Raw genomic sequence first — 16,557 nt, 5'->3', positions numbered from 1 at the left:
CTCAGCACCTTTCTATCCTGGATGAGCAGATGCAGGCCCCACCCCAGGAGCGAGCAGGAACTGGGCCCCGGGGGCTGGGAGAGACCAGCCTCTCAGTGCTGTGCCTACAGGAGGGCCCTGAGCACTTGGGTCCAGAGAAGTCTGGACTGAGGATGGGGGGGGGGGCTCAGTCCAGGGCTGGGAGTCCAGATTTTGTTGGAAACAAAGGGACCAGCGGGGAGTCGGGAGGGGCCGGTGCCCCCATGGAGTTGTGGGCCTGGTGCCCCTACCTGAGCCTCAGGGGGGCCAGAGCGTCCACCCCAGTGGACCTTTCAACAAATGGCTGGGCCATTGTGCAAAAGAATGGCCGGAAATCCCGCGCCTCCCTCCTCCAGCGGGGATGGGGGCTCTTCCTCCTGGCCAGGAAACTCCAAGTGGACTTCCGGAGGAGGGCCTGGGGGCCGGGGTGGCAGCGGGAGCTGGTGGGAGGACAAGGACTGGCCCCTGGGTGTCCTCTCTCCTGTTTGAGGGTGGGAATAGGTCCAGTAAGTCAACACTGCCCCCAGGGTGGGAAGCACACGCTGATGTGGGGACTTCCCGAAGCGGTGTCGCCTGGGGCCTCATAGGATGGGGGATGGGCAGCATCGGAGTGAAGAGGAGCAGCTGGTGCAAAGGTTAAGGGGTCTTAACCGGCTTTTGTGCCACAGCCTCGGGCTCCGTGGAGGCAGGGAATCATGTAGGGGTGGTGGCCCTGGGCGCCCCGATCCGCCCCCAGGCCAGTCCGCTCTCTCCACTGCGTGGGACACACGGCGCCCACGCCTAGGGGCCCGACCTCATGTGCCGTGGTGTGTGTGGGGAGTGTATCCTGCAGACCTTGGTCGGGGAAGTGAGGAGCTGCCCAGGTGGAAGGAACTGTCGGGCGGGGTGGAGGTTGTGGGGTGAAGTGGGTGGTGCAGATGAGGGTCACGCAGTTTGTGAAGCGGTATGGCCGGGAGGACGCACAGGAGGCGCCCCGCAGAGCGCGCGCACACGTCCCTTGCCAGCCCCGAGCGCTCTCAGCAACGGCTGGAACACTCGCGGGTGGGCACTCGGGGTCCGAGGCCAGGGCGGGGAGCGGTGTCCAGCGCTGTTGTTTCCCTAACCCCGGCAGCCGGGATGGGGGGGGGGGCTGTGATTGGCTGAGGACCCATGGCTCGCGCCTGGATTGGCTGCTAATGTCAGAGGGGCCGAGCCGGCAGGGGGCGGAATCCGCCTCCCGAGGCTTCAAATACGGAGCCCCCAGGAGACACTGGCAGAACCGAGGCGGTGCTGCAGCCCGGGAGGGCCGGCGGACTGTGAGCGGTGAGCTGGGCGCGCGCAGGGCTCGAAGCCGTCCCGCCGCGCCTGCCGTTGGGCGCGCACTTCGCCTGCAGCCATGGGGTCCGCCGCGCTGGAGATCCTGGGCCTGGTGCTGTGCCTGGTGGGCTGGGTGGGGCTGATTTTGGCGTGCGGGCTGCCCATGTGGCAGGTGACTGCTTTCCTGGACCACAACATCGTGACGGCGCAGACCACCTGGAAGGGGCTGTGGATGTCGTGCGTGGTGCAGAGCACCGGGCACATGCAGTGCAAGGTGTATGAGTCGGTGCTGGCGCTGAGCGCCGAGGTGCAGGCGGCGCGAGCGCTCACCGTGGGCGCCGTGCTGCTGGCGCTCGTCGCCCTCTTCGTGACCCTGGCGGGCGCTCAGTGCACCACCTGCGTGGCCCCCGGCCCGGGCAAGGCGCGCGTGGCCCTCACGGGCGGCGCACTCTATGCGCTCTGCGGGCTCCTGGCGCTCGTGCCGCTCTGCTGGTTCGCCAACATCGTGGTCCGCGAGTTCTACGACCCCGCAGTGCCCGTGTCGCAGAAGTACGAGCTGGGCGCCGCGCTGTACATAGGCTGGGCGGCCTCGGCGCTGCTCATGTGCGGCGGCGGTCTCGTGTGCTGCGGCGCCTGGGTCTGCGCGGGCCGCCCCAACCTCAGCTTCCCGGTTAAGTACTCGGCACCGCGGCGGCCAACGGCCAGCGGCGACTACGATAAGAAAAACTACGTTTGAGGGCGCCGGACCCCACTCCCCCGGGAGCCAGGCCCGAGAGCCGAAGGAGCGGCGCGGGGGAGCCCGCGTGGACGGCGGCGGCCCTGGCTGGATTGTGCAGCGCACCAGCTCCGCGGAACGCAGAGCTTTGCGCACGGTCGCCGCCCTCGGACCAGTCCCTGCTCGCAGCGCATCTCGTCCTCTCTGACCACTGATCAGCTGGACCCTGAGCCGCGGCGCCCTGCCCTGAACAGACGACGGGCACTTGCGAGGACTTGATCGGTTTCCTGTTTCTGTGCGCAGCGGTGGCCACGACGTGGGAGAGACCTGGACTCCGTCAGCCCCCGGGGCATCACTACAGATGCCGGTAATTCCTTCTCCGACCTTGACCGAGTCTTGGATGCTGTCTTACTTCCCAGAGGCTGCTGCAGACTTCCTAGGGGCAGGCGGAGAGCCCGGGCCGCTGGAGGGGTGTGCATAGCTGGCCTTATGAACGCCAGTGGGACTTGAGCACAGTGGGCCACGGGACATGGCTTGGACATCTGCATCACTCAGCAGCTCCTCAAGGCGGGGCTTGTGGGCACCGGAGTCCAAGCATGGGAGGGTGTGTGTGTGTATTGGGGGCTGCGGCCCTGCCCTCCTCCACGGCTTGTGGGGTAGTTAAGAATTTGCTTAGTAAATGGTTTGAACGTTCTCCCACCTGTGTCCTGTTTTCTGTCCTGTCACCTCCGGTGCCCATTAACACTCTTCCCCCTACAGGAACCCCTGGGGGCTCAGGGCTCTCCCCCTCCACTCTTAGATCATCACAGGGTTGGGAGACCCGGCTCACTGCCGACATATCGGGTCTGCCTTCAGAACCCCTCACTGGGGGCAGTTGAGTGGGGGGTCTTGACTGTAGAAAAGACCCAAGCCCATGCATCCCAGGTTGATGTTGTCTGCCCTCCCTCTCAGGGCTGGCCTAGCTCTGGGTCCCCTCAAGTGGGCACAGACATCTGTACAATGCCTGGTGAGGCTCTCTCCAAAGACCCGGCAGGAGTGGGGCCAAACTCAGGATGTGTGCCCAGTTCCAGCAGGGCCTGCCACAGCCCCACAAGTGCGTTGCCATGGGGAGAAAGCACTTGTGGCCTGGTCGTCCCAAGAGTGCCTGGGCTAAGCTCCAGGCCCTTGTCCTGGCTCCTTCTGCCAGTCCCAGCATGACTCTGACCAAGGCCTGTGCCCACCCTGCCAGCCCTGGCAGTCAGCCAGCCAGACTGGTGCCAGCCATCAGCACCCCTGTCAGCCCCTGCCTGGCTCCTGGGGCAGGGGGAGGGGTGGCAGGGCAAGGGGTCCCAGGAGAGCAGGGCAGGCCACGGCTGTCTCAGCCATTCAGAGTTCATTGTTTGCAGCCCTGTTCCAGGCACTTTGAGTGGAAGCATTTTTACCTTTTGCCAAAAGGCAAGGAACAGGAGAGAGCAGGGCGGACGGGCCGGGGGAGGGAGGAGGGCTGGGCAGGGGCCCTAGGCAGGAAGCTTGGCATCTGCCCCCACCCCTGGCCTCGAGGGCTCTGCCCGGAATGTCGGGACTTCGTCCAGCCGCTCCCAGGCCTTGCTGGGCTCTCCACTGTGGGGGAGATGGGGAGGACAAGCCCAAGGATGTTGTCCTGGAGGGCTTCAGGGCAGCCCACCACGGTGGGTGTGGCAGATCCCTGGGGGTCACGGTGGAGCCAGCAGGTGGGACTTCCAGGGAAGCTCCACTTCATAATGGCCTGAGCTCCCAGGCACGGGACAAGCTGCAGCAGGATGGGCCCCACAGTCCTCAGCAGGCCTGAACTGTAGCTCCTCCTGGGCCTTCCGAGCCCAAGATCCTGGAGTCTCAACACCAGGAGGGGGGTGCACAGTCAAGGTCCTGATACGACTGCACCTGCCCCCACCCCCCCCAGCTGGATGGTGCAGGTCAGGAGCCGAGCGCCAAAGCTGCTCAGAGGAGCAGTATCCACGGGAGCCTTACCCTGAGTGCTCGGCGCAGAGGTGCAGCTGCCCAGCCTGTGGGCTTTTCCAGATGCCCAGAGTGGGGGGGTGGGCAGCCTGAGGTCCCGAGGAGGCAGACGGCCACCTGCCAGGCCCGTGCCGAGAGGCAAGGGCAAACTCCAACTTTGCCAGCCTGGGATCCAGCTCTGACCCTACTGTGATGCCGCTGCTTCCCACGGGCTGTGCGGGGACTCGGCCCCACCCACCTGTTTCTCATTTCTGGGCCAATCTTTCCAGGCCTTCCCCTACTGACTTAAAGCCAGCCTGCAAGGACCCTGCCCAGCGTGGCGGCTTCCTCTTAGCCACCCAGGTGCCCCAACGGGTAAGCGGCTCCCTCCAGCCTGCCCGCTCCCCGAGCACCTGCGTTCCCGGATGCCCACAGCCCATCAAGGCTCATGTAAGAGCTTTCCTGGCTAGGAGAGGCAAGAACTGGCCATCACCTTCTGACCCAACGTTCACAGTGCCCAGGGGACACTGGGAAGGGGTGGGACAGCTGACCCGTGACCCGCTCCTCCAAAGGCTTGGATGTGGGTGGTGCTGCTGGTGAGGCCTTGGGGTACAAGGTGGCTCTCTCCTGGGCCCTGCTCAGCAGCTGGGCCTCCGTAGCCCGGGGTCCTCCTCTTGGCTTAGTCTCCTCTGCAGTGCAGGCTGCCCGCTGTGTGCCCGTGGGGCCGGGAGTGGTCATCAAGGTAGACGCACAGTTCTGTGGAGGCTGGCGGATGGGAGGAAGTGGAGGATGGGCAGACGGCCAGGTCCTGGAGGGCACTGCTGAGCAGTAACCGATGCAGGTGCCGCGAGGAAGCCCAGCCCTGCCCACTGCCGACAGGGAAGTGGGAAACCTTGTCCTAAGGGCTGAGCTGGGGCCGCACCCCTGTGCTTCCCGTCACATCTCCAGGGCACACCCGAGGCCCAGGACAAAGCCCTGGAGGCCCAGGACACCCCCAAGCACTGGCCCCAAGGCCAGAGCTGAGGGAGCACAGAACCTAAAAATAAGTATTTTATTTCATTAAAAAAAAAGTCCGTGTCCCTGCTCCTCGAACTCTGTACATAACTTACACTCTAAATAAAGCCAGTCCATATAAATAAGGAGGAGGAAGTGGAGTTCAGCTCTGAAGAAGTCACTTTCTGGAAAAGGGAAGCACAAATAAGTAAGTTTACAGTAATCCCGATCCCGAAAGCTCAGGCCTCCCCTGACACATGCGACTGTGGTTTCGGAGTAGCTTCAACATGGGGTGAGGCGTGGGGGTCCATGGGATAGAAGACCACCCCAGGGCAGTGGCTATGGCACAGCGGGCTAAGTCACTGTTTGGGACACCTGCGGTCCACACCAGAGTGCCTGGCTCCAGCTCCGGCTTCTGTTTCTGGTCCAGCTTCCTGCTCATGTACCCTGACAGGCAGCAGGTGACAGCTCAACTGCTTGGGTCTCTGCACCCACACAGGAGACCCGGATGGAGTTCCAGTCTCCTGGTTTTGGCCTGGCTCAGTCCAGCCTGGCTGTTGCGGACATCTGGAAGCCCACCTCCATCCCGCCAAGGTGCCTGTCTGTCTACACTGCATTCCCTGCTGTTCACGGGAGAGCCTTAGAAGTCCCAGTGGCACCAGCACCTTCTCCCAGAGGACTTGGCCGAGCTGCTTGTCCTGCCTGGACTGGCCCCCCAGTGCCATCACTGTGCCTGGCCAGTCTCCCCCTTCACCCCCAGCAAGCTGCACGCCCTCTTCCCTGGCCTGGCCTATCTCCACCCCTGCCTCCGTGGCTGGGCACTCACAGCAGCATCGAGCAGGCTGTGGGAATGGGGGCGGGGGGATGGGAAGGGTGTCTCCCTCCAATGCCTACTCCACTGCCTGGTAACCTTACACCTCTGTGCCCACCGAGGCACCCAGCACTGAAGCCCCACCCTCGTTATCTGGATAAGGCAAAAGGCTCAGCCCAACTAGGTGGTTGCTGATGAGCAGACGGCCCTGAAAAACCAGAGCCTTCCCCCAGGCCACCCTGAGAGGAACCGGGACCACGACCGTCCCCAGGGTCATTTTGGTGCCTGTGCCCAGGAGCTTCCAGCTGACCATGGACTGGGGACAGAGAGGGCCCCAATCTGACTTCCGAGAACAGTGTCAGGGAGTCTGAGTGTCACCCGCACAGCACGCGCCATGCCCGGCCCCACAGTGTGGTTGGCAGAGGGCCGATGCCAGCCTTCTGGAAGGATTCACAGGGGCTTCGTGAAACCAGCCTGCTCATCAGCGTCCCACAGCCTTGCTGGCCGCCTGCGGACACTCTTGGGAAAAAATGTGTCAGCCCCCAATCACCTGGAGAACCCAAGGCCAGACAAGGACTCAGGGTTGGGCTGTGACCAGGGGGCTGCTTCCTGAGGAGCCCTCCCCGCCTCGGCCCCCAGCTCACCTCAGGACAGCAGGGAGACGAGGGCATCCAGGAACTTGCTCCGGTCCTCAGCTTTGAGCTCAATTACTGAAGTAATGAAAGAAAAACATCTGTGAGGTGGGAGGAAAACCAGGCAGTGCAGACTCCCTAAATGCAGACTAGAGCAGCCCGTGCCGCGTGAAGCCATCCGCCAGTCTGGAGGCTTCTGGCTGATCGGTCTCGTCCCTCCATCCCCCTGGATTCCTTGCTGGCCAAGAGCCCAGAGCTGTGGCCTGCGGGGAGGACCCTCTGGGCCGGTGGGAACACAGGGGATGTGATGACCGTTACGGATCTAGATGGGGGTAGGTCCTCCCACCCTGACATAGATGTCTGCCCCAGGTGGACTGTGGGAGGCCTTGTGGCGGGCAAGAGGCCACAGTGGCCCCACTCTGGCCAGTGTCTCCGTTTCAGATGGAGCAAAACCAGGCCCTGGATGCGGCTGACCTGGCCCCAGTTGTCCATCCCCCAGCCCCTGCTGCAAGACTCCCAGGTCCCCCCAGGCAGGTGCTGGCCATAGCTCCCTCTGCATTCCACACCCCTGGGCTCTCCATCCTAAATCCCACATCCCAGGCATGAACCAGGAACTGGGGGGGTGGGGAGCGGACAGCAGGGAGACTGCCACTGTTCAGTTCAGGATGGACTGACAGCACATCGTGCCGTGGCCAGACTTGGTGCCGGAAGCTGCCTCTGAGACAGCTGGGGCCACCTGCAGAGGGGCTGGGTCTCCTGTGACATTGAGCTGTCACTGCCAAGGGAGCAGGTGGGGTGAAGTCAGCATAGGTCCTTTCTGGAGAGATGCAGATCAAGTGCTGCGGGATTGTGGGGGCTCCACTGTGGCCCCACCAACTCTTGGGTTGGAGCCCTGACCCTTAGTAGCCCCACATGGGACTGGATTTGGAGACCCAGCCTTCAGAGAGGCAAAGGAGGTCATCAGGGAGAGCCCTGATCCCACATGACATAAAGGTGGCCAAATGTGGAGTGCATTTCATGCTGGTGCTTGGTGTGGTGGGTTGGGGGCTACCACTGGGTACAGCCCCTGCACCCTTGGGTTCAGCTGACATATAGGCGGGACCAGCATCCATGCAGTGGCCCCAAGCAGGGCCCTTTAGGACAACACAGACTCTGGGCTGAGGGGTGGTGGTGTGGGTGGCAGCAGGCCCTTGCTGTCCCCCCTGCCCATACCGGGGATGACCTTGTCAGGTAAGGCTGGCACCTGTGAGGCAGTGCTGTCCAGTCCTCCAGGAATGGAGGGAAAGTGACCTTTAGGGCACGACTATAAGACTGGAGCTGGGCCTCCTTGGACAGGAGATGCCGGGCTGGGGTGGGAGGAGCCATGGCCTCCAGCACACCAGGGCTTCCTGAGCCAACACCAGGGCAGCTAGGCCAGGGTTGGTTCCAAGAGGACAAGAGGGCGGCTGGTTCTGGGGCCAGCGCTGACCATGAAGGGGTCGTCAGGCAGGACAAGCGCAGCCAAGTGCCGGGGTCTCTCACCTGAGAGGTCAAAATGGTTGTGCAGTGTCCGGGAGCTGGTGCTTTCCGCTGCTTTCTCAAACGCCCGCCCAAAAAAGCTGCGAACAGATGACAGATGACAGGCGGGCCAGCAAGGGGCCCTTCCCTCCCCAGCCCCCTGTGACAGGCACCCAAGGGCAAACCCAAATGTCACTCTCTGAGCAGGCTGCTGGGCCGACATGCCAGGTCATCTGGACCTCCTGCCCAGCCCAGATGAGGACATGCTACTCACTTCTTCCTGTCTGAGCCGTCAGTCTCTGGGGGGATGCCCACCACAGTCACGGTGCCGTGCTCCACGCTCAAGGGGGCGGCCATCACCAAGGGCAGCAGCTTGCAGCGCCGGTTCTTTGTCTGCAGAGACCAAGGGAGCCTCAGCCAGCTGTGGCACCAACAAGCCAGGTGCACCGCTCAGGGCCCAGGCGCCACATGCCAGGGCTACCACCTTCTCCTGGAGGCCTCTAGCGAACCTCTGACCAGTCCCGCTCCACCCTCCGTGACAGCTGACTCCATCTGAACTCACGCCTGCAAACACCCCCTTGTTGGCGCATGAGCTCCTGCAGGGCAGACACTGGGTGCTTCTTTCGCTGCTGTGACCCATGGCACCCACACAGCGTGACCACGGAGATCAACTGTCCCCATTTGTCCAGGACGGGAACTGGGAAGGCCGGTCATTCTGTGACAACAGCACTTGGCAGGTGGGTGTCACTCAACAACTGTCTGGGGCTGGTGCTGTGTTGTAGCAGGTAAAGCCGCTGCCTGTAGTGCCGGCATCCCATATGGGCGCCAGTTCGAGTCCCAGCTGCTCCACTTTCTGATCCAGCTCTCTGCTATGGCCTGGGAAAGCAGCAGAAGATGGCCCAAGTGCTTGGGCCCCTGCACCTGCATGGGAGACCTGGAAGAAGCTCCTGGCTCCTGGCTTTGGATCAGCATAGCTCCAGCTGTTGCAGCCATTTGGGGAGTGAACCATCGGATGGAAGACCTCTCTTTCTCTCTCTCTGCTTCTCCTCTCTCTAACTGACTTTCAAATAAATAAATAAATCTAAAAAATTGAAAAAATGTGTGGGGCCAGCCTTCCAACAATCACAGCTGGGTGTGGCCGTGGCCTAATGCCAGCTGAGTTAGGGCTGCGCTCCCGGCCTTTGACAATGAAAGACAAAGGCACTCACAGAAAGTTAAGCCTAGAAGACAGACTTCTGCTAGGCGGGAAGTCGGGCTGCAGCCGACTCGCATCTGCCACCGTGGAAGGCGAGCTGAGCCCACGGGGGAGACAGGTGGAAGGCAGGTGCAGGTCCCTCCTGAACGGTTTGGACAGCGAGTGATAAAATCAGAGCTGGTGGGAACCAGAAGTTCCCCAGGGGTGAGCCGAGGAAAACATCACGCAGAAGCACTGAGAGGTCTGCCCAGATCTGGAAGCTGGCGAACAGACACAGGCACCCCAAGGCCAGCACCTAACACCCAACGATAGGACAATGCTCGCCCGGCTCCTGCCCACCCAGCTCCTCACCGAGCACACAAAGGACTTGAGCAAGTGTCTGCTGAGCAGGCTCAGGGACGCAGGCTTGGAGAACAGCATGACATCCGGAGTGCCCTGGGGAGGTACAGACAGAGGGTCAGAGGAGGGAGGAGCAGGTGCAGGCCTCCTGCAGGCCTTCCGCTGCCTCCGTGGGAAGCCTGACCTCCATGAGCGAGCAGTAGAGGAAGGGTCCCTGGGAGATGACGAGGTTGGTGCAGAGGCAGCTGGCGATGGTCTGCTGGGTGGCACGTAGCTGCTTCTTGGCCAGTTCCAGGCCATGGTACAGTTTGTCCAGGTTACTCCTGTAACAGGGCAGATGCGTGGCTTGTTGGTAATTCGGTAAACAGAGGTATTTGGGGAACAAAAAGAAACTTCAAATGAACTCTAGAATCCTCAGAGATTAGGGCAACTGTTATATACCTAAACCAAGAACAGAGTGCAAGAAAAAGCAATAGTCAGAAACTGGAAAGAGATGGTGTCAGTTAAAATAATTGTAAAAAAAAAAAAAATCACTCAAAGTCTAGAGAATATAGTTGTTGTTGTTGTATTTATTTAAGGGACCGGCGCTGTGGCGTAGCTGGTAAAGCCACCGCCTGCAGTGCCGGCATCCCCTATGGGCGCGTTTGAATCCCAGCTGCTTCACTTCCGATCCAGCTCTCTGCTGTGGCCTGGGAAAGCAGTGGAAGATGGCCCAGGTCCTTGGGCCCCTGTACTCACGTGGGAGACCTGGAAGAAGCTCCTGGCTCCTGGTTTCGGATCAGCTCAGCTCCAGCCATTGTGGCCATCTGGGGAGTGAACCAGTGGATGGACGATCTCCCTGTCTCCCCCTCTCTCTGTCTATAACTCTATCTCTCAGATATGAAAACCCTGCTCAACTGAAATGAAGGGGCAAGCAGATCCCAAGACACACTAGATCTAAAGAGAGGCATAGCCAAAAGACATCTATGGTGGCAGCAGGCAGCAGGCCCAGGCAGCTGCAGTTCCACCTTGCTAAGGAAAAAAGAGGCTCAGAGAATACCTCCTTGAAGGAGAACTGAGGGGGAAAAAAAACCAAAACAGACGTGATGAAAGAGGCCATTAAAAATCTCAGGAAAAACAAAGAGACGTGCCAGACACTCCCATGTCACTGGATATATTGTCTCTGGAATAGTTTATTTAGCCCAATAAAGTTAGAACCATGTATTGATTTTTACCTTTAAAATCAGCTTGTGGAGGCAGGGCATTTGGTCTAGAGCTTAACGCTACCAGTTAAGACGCCGTGTTCCACTCTGGAGTGCATGGGTTCAGTTCCAGCTCTGGTTCCAACTTCTAGCTTCCTACTAATGTGCACCTTGGGAGGTAGCAGATGATGGCTGAAGAACTTGGGTCCTTGCCACCCATGTGGGAGATGCTGACTGAGTTCCTGGCTCTTAGGTTTGGCCTGGCCCAGCCTGGGTTGTTGTGAGCATTTGGGGAGTGAACCAGAGAAAGAGAGCTCTTTCTGTCTCTCTCTAATAATTGGGGGAAAAAAATCAACCTATAGCCAAAGATAAAATGTCATATATCCTATTCTCTAACTAAACATTGTTATCAACCTTGAAAACGTAAAAGCATACTTTCTAGACTGGGAGGGTTATGGGCAGAGACTTGAAGAGCATAGCAGGAATCTAACTTTTTTTTTTTTTTACTTGAGAGGCAGAGAGAGGGAGAGAGAGAAAATGTGCACAAGAGACAGACAGGGAGAGAGAGAGTTCCCTCCTAATGGTCTGCTCTCCAAATATTCACAATGGCCGGGGGTGGTGGGGTTGGGAACTCAGTCCAGGTCTCCCCCGTGGGTGGCAGGAAGGCAACGACTTGAGCCATCGCTGCTGCCTCCGTATTAGCAGGGAACCTCAAGCAGGAGCAGGAGCCAGAAATTGAGCCCAGGCATTCTAATGTGGGGTGTGGGCACCTTTTTTTTTTTTTTTTTTTTTAAGATTTTGTAATGCATTTGAAAGGCAGAGAGGCAGAGGCAGAGAGAGAGAGAGAGAGGGAGGGAGAGGGAGAGAAAGAGAGAGAGAGGGAGAGGGAGAGGGAGAGGTCTTCCATTCGAAGATTCATTTCCCAGATGGCTGCCAACAGCTGGAGCTGGGCCAATCTGAAGCCAGCAGCTTCTTCTGGGTCTCCCACATGGGTTCAGGGGCCCAAGGACTTAGGCCATCTTCCATAGCAGAGAGCTGGATAGGAAGTGGAGCAGCCGGACTGGAACCAGCGCCCATATGGGATGCTGGTGTTAGGAAACTGGCGCAGTTGTAGCCAGGTGGCCACATGGCCCAGCTACCTGAGCCAGGCTCCACCCCCATCCTAATGGGATTCGCTGCTCCTGCTTCCCTGCCCGCCCTCAGGCAGTTTTAAAAGGGCCTGTTCCTGCTCTCTTGACTCTTCTCTCTCGGTTCCTCTCTCTAGCCTCCTCCTCTGGTCTCTTGGCTCTTGGTTCTTCTCTCTTGGCTCTGCTCTCCTCTCTCCTCTTCTCTGCTCTATCTTCTCTCCTTGCTAGCTCCTCTCCTCTCTATTTCTCTCTTGTATTCTCTCTCTCTCTTTTTACTTCGCCGCCCCTTCACTCCGGTCTGTAGGGTGTTCCCCAATAAACCCTTTCCCTTACTCTGGTGTGCTTTGCGACGGCTAACATTAATATATAACAGCCGGCATTGTAGGCGGTGGCCTTACCTGCTATGCCACAGCTCTGGCTAGGTGTGGGCATCTTAACTGGTATTTTAACCTCTAAGCAAATGCCCTCCCCCCAAAAAAAATGCAAACACACATCTTTTCTTACAAGTACAATGACAAGGTACTTGTGATGGGAGAAGACGTAGTTATTAAAGCAACAAAGGAGCTAAAAACAGTGGCAAAACTGCCCACAGCCCGGATGGAGGACCGGAAGTGAATGAATACTCTTTGTCATAGCAGGAAGTCAGCGGACAATGTCTAAAACTGATCTATCGATGCTGGGACGACGGTGATGGCAGATTTTGGATTTCCCCAAACTGCTAGCTAAAAACAGACAGGGCAGTTGGACTGAGAAACCAAAGCCCAGGAACCCACATTTTCAAGAAAGGTGGGAGCAGACCACCCACCAGCCACAATACTGTGTGATGTCAGCATCAGCGGGACAAAGTGGAGGGGGGTGGCAGGACTCCTGGCTCTAAAATTTATATGAAAAGTTAAAGGGGGGGGGCGGTGCTGTGGTGTAGTGGGTAAAGCTGCCGCCCGCAGCACAGGTATCCCATATGGGTACCGGTTCAAGTCCTGGATGTTCCACTTCTGATCCAGCTCTCTGCAATGGCCTGGAAAAGCAGTGGAAGATGGCCCAAGTCCCTGGACCCCTGCACTCGAGTGGAAGACCTGGAAGAAGCTCCTGGCTTTGGATCGGTGCAGTTCCGGCTGCTGCAGCCATCTGGGGAGAGAACTAGCAGATGGAAGACCTCTCTCTGCCTCTCTGTAACTCTGCCTCTCAAATAAGTCTTAAAAAAAAAAAAAAAAAAAGACTGAACCAGAGGATGGAAGCACCCTTTTTCTGTTACCTGTCTCTTGAATAAATAAAAAATTAAAAAGAATAAAAATGGGCAAGGTACTTGGGTAGATAATTCTGCAAATAACATGAATGGCCCCTAGGCACATGGAACGACTTTCAACATCACTAGCCACCAGGAACATGCAAATGGAAACCACAATGAGGTAACACTTCACCGAACACTTCAACGAACGTCATTCAAAAGACACTATATAACAAGTGTTGATAAGGGTGTAGAGAAATGGGACCCTCACACACTGCTGGTGGGAAGGTACAGCAGTGTTTTGGCAAATAGTCTGATAGACTGATAGATACTCCAGTGGTGAAACGGTTACCATATGATCGAACAATTCTACTCCTAGGTAAAATCCAAGCAAGATTAAAACATGATGACACCAAAACTCACACACAGAGGTTTACAGCAGCATTATCCCACAGTTAGAGGGGTTAATACAACAAAAACTTCCAACAACAGATGAGTGGATAAGCAAGGTGTGGAAAGTTCACACAACGGAACGTTATTTGTAACATAAAGGAAAGAGGTACTGCTCCATGCTGTAACGTGAACAAACCTTGGAACGAAGCCAGTCACAAAGAAGCACAAACTACACAAGCGCCATCAGAAAGTTCATGGAATCTGGGGGCCAGCATTGTGGCAGAGCAGAGTAAGTGGCCTGCTATATGAGTGCTGGTTCGAGTCCTGGCTGCTCCACTTCAGATCCAGCTCACTGATAATGTGCCTGAGAAAGTAGTGGAAGATGGCCCAAGGCCCCAGGACCCTAGACCTGGACGGGGCTCCTGGCTCCTGGCTTTGGCCTGGCCCAGCCCCAGCTGTTACAGCCATTTGAGAAGTGAATCAATGGATGGAAGATCTCTCTCTCTCTCTCTCTGTAACTCTGCCTTTCAAATAATCTTACTTGATTATTTGAAAATTGATTAAAAAAAGCTGAGTTTTAAAAACGTGGGGTAGGCATTGCAGTATAGCCAGTTAAGCCACCACTTGGGAAGGCCATCCCATCCTGAGGTGCTGGATTGAGTCCCAGTCTCCTCCACTTCTGATCTAGCTACGAGCTAATGCATCCTGGGAGGCAGCGGGGGATGGGTCCGTTCTTGGGTTCCTGCCACCCATGTGGGAGGCCCAGCCCTGGCTGTCGCGGGTATTTGGGGAATGAACTAGTATGTCAGTCTTTCAAATACATTAAAAAATTAAAAAAAATCTTCTAAGGATTTATTTTATTTATTTGAAAGAGTTACAGATACAGAGAGGGGTCTTCTATCAGCTGGTTCATTCCCCTGGCCCCGGGGCTGGGCCAGGCTGAAGCCAGGAGCTTCTTCTGGGCCTCCCACGTGGGTACAGGGGCCATCAGCAGGGAGCTGGATCGGAAGAGGAGCATGCCCATATGGGATGCCAGCATTGCAGGCACTGGCTTAACCTGCTACGTTAAATGCCAGCCCCATAAAAATTATTTTTAATGAGTTAGGGAACAGAGCAGTAAAGATTTATTATTTCATTTGAAAGGCAGAGTTACACACATACACAGATCCTCTATCCAACACTCCCCTAAGGTACAATGGCCGGAGCTGGGCCGATCTGAAGCCAGGAGCTTCTTCAAGGTCTCCCACATTGGTGTAGGGGCCGAAGGACCTGGACTGTCTTCCACTGCCTTCCCAGGCGCATTAGAGTGGAGCAGCAGGGACTCAAACGGGCACCCATTTGGGACGCCGGCAGTGGCTTTACCAGCTACACCACAGCACCGCCCCCCCCCCTTTTTTTTTCTTTTTAAATCACAGTACAAAAGCAACAAAAGTAGCAGCTCCGTGAAGTGGGAAAAACTGTCTGAATCATGCCTTCTCCTAAAAAGGGAATTGAAATTCACAAACATGCAACAGAGAGGCACCAAGGTCAAATCCCTGAGTCACCTTTAGAAAAAAGAGCAAGGAGCAGACCAGCACCTCTCAACAATGAAAGTGCACTACAAAGATACGCCAAGAAAAGATCAAAACTGCGGTGTTCTATTTTGAAACAAGCTAAAAGACACTGAAAAAACACAAAAACAAAACATGCAGGGTATCTCAGGAAGTGAGATAAGAAAAAATTAGCTATATGAGGAAAGTAATTGAGAAATGAAACAAAATTAGAAGAAATATAGGCGTGAATACACACAACAAATAATGCCTTCAGAGACAGTGAAGTTGAGAAAGAAGTCCTATAAATCAAGGAGTGAGGGCTGGTGCTGTGGCATAGTGGGTAAAGCCTCTGCCTACAGTGCCGGCATCCCATATGGGCGCTGGTTCGAGTCCCGGCTGCTCCACCTCCGATCCAGCCCTCTGCTATGGCCTGGGAAGGCGGTGGAAGATGGCCCAAGTCCTTGGGCCCCTGCACCTGCATGGGAGACCCAGAAGAAGCTCCTGGCTTCTGGCTTCGGATCGGCGTAGCTCTGGCTGTTGTGGCCAACTGGGGAGTGAGCCAGTGGATGGAAGACCTCTCTCTCTCTCTCTCTCTGTGTAACTCCTTCGGGTAAATGAATAAATCTTAAAATAAATAAATAAATCAAGGAGTGAGTTTCTGGCTGAGAGGTCAAGTCGCTGCTTAGGATGCCTGTGTTCCAAATTGGAGCGGTGGGGTCTGAAGTCTGGCTCCACACCCTATTCCAGCTTCCTGCTAACGTGTACCCAGGGATGGCTCAAGGACTGACGTTCGGCTCTGGAATTTGGCCGTTCAGGGAGTCTGTCAGAGCATGGGAGTTGCTGGGCCTCAAGTTTAAGAAAAAGAGGAGATGACAAGGATCCAGGAGAAGGTGACAAACTTGGAAGATGGGCAGGCGGTGTATCATGTGCACCCAAGCTACAGTTCCCACAGGACAGTCACCCCCATACCCTGAGGTCCCCACGACTGGCCTCCCTGGGCAGGAGGGAGGGGCGGCCCCCCCGGCCACCCCCACTACCTGGAGAGACTGTCCAGTGCCTGGATGAAGTGATCCGTGCCCGAGCCGTCCCTCTCAGGGTTCTCCATCAGAGACGTGGTGGCAAAGACCACGTCGCTGGCCAGGAACTTGTGCTTGAATCCAAAATGGATGCTGAAGGTCTGCACACGCATATCCTTCATCCTGTCATGGAAGGAAGCAGGGCAGCTGTCCACCCCCGGGTGCTGGGTGAGCTCCCCCGGCCAGCACCAGCCCCAGTGTTGCTCAGGGGCCCCTGCGAATGCTCTTCTGCCCAGACGACAAGGTGGGTCAGAAGGCCTGGACGTGGCAGCCCTGCAGCCAGCTCAGCCCACCCCCCGGCGGCTCCGAACTGCTGGGCTCCAGGTGCGTGCAGGGTCCTCTCCCACATCCCTGCAGGCCAGCTAGCTGGCGCAAGAGCAGCCTGAGGCAGCGCTGTCGTGGTGCCCAAGGCAGAGCTCAGCTGGGCCTGACCCTGGTGGCCCTCCTCCTGCCTCCTGTAAGGAACGGGCTGGGTCAACCTCACAGCCCCAGCATTTAAGGATCCTAGTGTTCACAGTCTCTGATTTCGTTTTATCCCTCACCAGGGCTTATTTTTAACCTGATGAGAATTCAG

General features: G+C 57.3%; 2 protein-coding genes across 2 annotated transcripts in view; one reads left to right on the top strand and one right to left on the bottom strand.

Annotated features, from left to right (window-relative positions):
- The first annotated feature begins 1,258 nt into the window (after positions 1–1,258).
- CLDN5 (claudin 5) lies at positions 1,259–2,723 on the top strand. Its single transcript, XM_002723569.5, has one exon. The coding sequence runs from the start codon at positions 1,394–1,396 to the stop codon at positions 2,048–2,050; it is 657 nt and encodes a 218-aa protein (XP_002723615.1). The 5' UTR covers positions 1,259–1,393; the 3' UTR covers positions 2,051–2,723.
- A 2,296-nt stretch (positions 2,724–5,019) lies between these two features.
- Positions 5,020–16,557, bottom strand: part of CDC45 (cell division cycle 45) — a 37,187-nt gene continuing 25,649 nt past the window's right edge. Inside the window, exons 13-19 of the mRNA XM_070065872.1 lie at positions 15,945–16,106; positions 9,634–9,772; positions 9,462–9,545; positions 8,190–8,308; positions 7,940–8,016; positions 6,431–6,496; positions 5,020–5,160 (exon numbers count right to left, since the gene is read on the bottom strand). Coding sequence (XP_069921973.1) covers positions 6,432–6,496; positions 7,940–8,016; positions 8,190–8,308; positions 9,462–9,545; positions 9,634–9,772; positions 15,945–16,106 — 646 coding nt within the window. The 3' untranslated portion in view covers positions 5,020–5,160; position 6,431. The remainder of the gene's footprint in view (positions 5,161–6,430; positions 6,497–7,939; positions 8,017–8,189; positions 8,309–9,461; positions 9,546–9,633; positions 9,773–15,944; positions 16,107–16,557) is intronic.

The sequence above is a fragment of the Oryctolagus cuniculus genome, chromosome 21 (genome assembly GCF_964237555.1).
Source record: "Oryctolagus cuniculus chromosome 21, mOryCun1.1, whole genome shotgun sequence".
Taxonomy (NCBI): Eukaryota; Metazoa; Chordata; class Mammalia; order Lagomorpha; family Leporidae; genus Oryctolagus; species Oryctolagus cuniculus.
This window is presented reverse-complemented; position numbering and strand designations above follow the sequence as displayed.